Source organism: Penaeus monodon, chromosome 33 (assembly GCF_015228065.2).
Source record: "Penaeus monodon isolate SGIC_2016 chromosome 33, NSTDA_Pmon_1, whole genome shotgun sequence".
NCBI lineage: Eukaryota > Metazoa > Arthropoda > Malacostraca > Decapoda > Penaeidae > Penaeus > Penaeus monodon.
In genome coordinates, this window is record NC_051418.1 from 16,697,841 (window position 1) to 16,700,750 (window position 2,910).

Genomic DNA, 2,910 nt, shown 5'->3' on the forward strand with positions numbered 1-2,910 from the left:
TTCTTGACTCCAAATGAAGTAAAAGTTGAATGATTAAGCATAAAAAAAGGCTTCTCAGAAAAGTTCTTGCATCCTGTTCCTTACATTCTTTAAAATCATTTTACATATCACAATGCTAGGGTATTTCACTTGACCCATATACTTCCTCTTACAGTTCACTGGAAAGGGGAGAGAAATAATAACAATTCTTATTTGCTATACCAACATAAAAATTTCATTGCCTTTGAGCTTTATAGTATATGGGTACGATGAATGCGAAAAAAAATTTGTCAATGTTCCTATAACATAAAAATAAACCCTACCACATATTCTATGGCACGATAAAATTTATAGACCATGTTAGCAATCTATCATCAAATATATCTCAATCTTGCTAGAATATAGGCTACATGGTGGAAGTCTGAAGGCCTCTAGATGAACACAAAGTGCAGTGACCACTAATATGTTGGGGCTTTGGATGCATCCATCCAAGAGTATAACAAGTTTCTCATGAGTTTGGATAGAATAAAACCAATAAGAAAAAAAAATCAGGAAATCTACTTCAGGCAACGGCTGTCCATTCACCAAAATTTTTGCAATAGAAAATCATTATTTCAAATATAATACTAGAAAGAACATCAGTAGTATTTACAATTACGATAATATATTCACCAAAACAAAAGTTTAGCTTTAAGGAGACAAAAAGCTGGAATAATAAAATATTAGTAAAACAACAAAATGATACTTAACTGCTAACAAGGCAGTAAAAGTTATTACTAAAACAGGAAAGAATTCTACAATATTCACTCTTAAAAATGAAAGGTAAGAAAAATGCTGGGGGTTCAGCAATATTGGTAAAGCAAATAGGGTAGGCAGACTTACAATACTACTGAACACTTTAGTCTCATATAGGAATATTCTTTTACACTGATCAAGTTTTTAAAAGCCCCCTTTCAAATCTGGGTTGGTTGAGGTACATATTCTAACTGGCCAAATGAATACATTGAAAAATATTTTATATAATCTATAAGTCTGTCTATATATTGTTTTGAGAGTGGCTTTCTTAAATCTATATATCGGTAGGTAAGACACATTTTCTATGTGCACTGTACTTTACTTAAATATCCAAATAAAGAGATAACAGAAAACAAATTATTCTGATGACTCTGAAAAAGCAGTATATTAATAAATCAAGGCAAGGCAAATATAAAAAAAATTGTTCCACTAACAACTAAATCCATTCCTATGATGTAAATTCAGTGATCAACAAATAATACAATGAATAATAGCATGAGTTCTGGATAATGTCATATTCAAAATTTCCCAAATAAACCAAACTTTTAATACAAAAGAGTGTAAATTTGAATATTCAGAATATTTAGATAAAAAAATATATGTAGAACTGTAAACTTTCCATTGTGTAATGTGCAATGCATAATCTTCACTATGACTTATAGTTTAATGGCTCTTCAAACAAAATGGAAGTTATACTTTGTAAAGTTGTACTATGAGTTCTATGCCCAGCCTACACTACAAGCCAAAAACAATGAAAATTCTTTGTTTAATCTCCTCTAAAAATAAACTGTATGGAAATTATTAAGCCTTTTCTGAATGTAAGGTTCTGCTATTGGTTGGTAAATTGAGAATTAAAATGTACCTAAAATGTCCCTCTCTGAATAACCATGAGATGTCATTTAAAATAAGTTTTACTTCTTATTTATACATATGCTTTATTTACAAAAGCTCCTACATATTTCATACAAACTGGCATAACTACATAAACCCTATACACGCACGTTGTTTCTTGCTCTGAGCGTTGCCCCCATATCATACAAACAAAAGAGATGATAAAACGTGATTTATACTAAAGCAAGTTGCGTTTACCTCGCTTCCATTTCTTTCTTTGTCTCCATATTTACAAAGGTTGAACATCATTCCGTTGAACTTACCTCTCGGAAACAGAATCATGAAAACACCATAAACCTCATTTTACTCTTTTATGTTCGTACTGCGTTTTCCCTGTCTCTAAAACAGCTGATCGCTCAACCAATGACCTCGTCCAGACTTCTTTCCAAGCGTACGTCGCAATTGTGTCTTTTCCCCTTAACAATAAACAATAACTATGATGTCTCACACACACACTATCAAAATACAACGTACTCACCACTTGTTTAGGAGTCGCCATTTCAAGACGTCACAAAACTTCGCTGACAAGAACTTGCACACTGCTTCTTCCACGAATGCACTCTGACAACTGTTTACATTGCGTCAATTCGTTCACATCTTGGAGGCTGGTCTATGACGTTTCGTGACGTCACAGGTTTCAAGCGTGCTGATTGGGTGCCGGGGACGTGATGTCATAGCGTTTTGGCTCATTGCCATTACTCCGTTTGAGTAGTATGGAAAATGTCAATGAATTAATGATTTTATTTATCTTCTGCGGCCTTAATATTATGTCAAGCATATTTGTTTTCACAATTTGTTTATGACAGAGGAAATGCCATCCGCAGTAACAGACTTTTCTTTTCAGTCCCTTGATCTGACTGTAGAATTGACATCGATATTTAATGGGAATCTACGCATGAGAAACGTTGGCAGAATAAATAGCAAAAAACTACCATGGCAGCGTGCTCGTGATTTTCATTTTCATTTTTTTTAAGAGGTCGTAGCTTTAAATGTTTTCAGTAATAAGAGTTCATAACTTCTTCACTGACAAAAACTGTTTGCATGTACTAAAAATCTCATTTATCATATTACTACTTACCGCATTTCAACTTTGTGAGTCTACTAGTACGCAAATATCAATTGAGTGTGGGATATAAATAAAGCCTGTTATAATGCTTCTGGTACTGTGTAAAGTGTATTGACAATATTATTATGACTGTAAGCTACGAACTTGATGATGCTGAAAATGACGAAGACGACGACGAC

The 2,910-nt window shown here is 33.3% G+C and overlaps 1 protein-coding gene across 1 annotated transcript in view; it reads right to left on the reverse strand.

The window, feature by feature from the left end:
* Positions 1–2,234, reverse strand: part of LOC119594093 (lysoplasmalogenase-like protein TMEM86A) — a 46,013-nt gene extending 43,779 nt beyond the window's left edge. The window contains exon 1 of the mRNA XM_037943148.1: positions 2,144–2,234. Coding sequence (XP_037799076.1) covers positions 2,144–2,164 — 21 coding nt within the window. The 5' untranslated portion in view covers positions 2,165–2,234. The remainder of the gene's footprint in view (positions 1–2,143) is intronic.
* Positions 2,235–2,910: the final 676 nt, after the last annotated feature.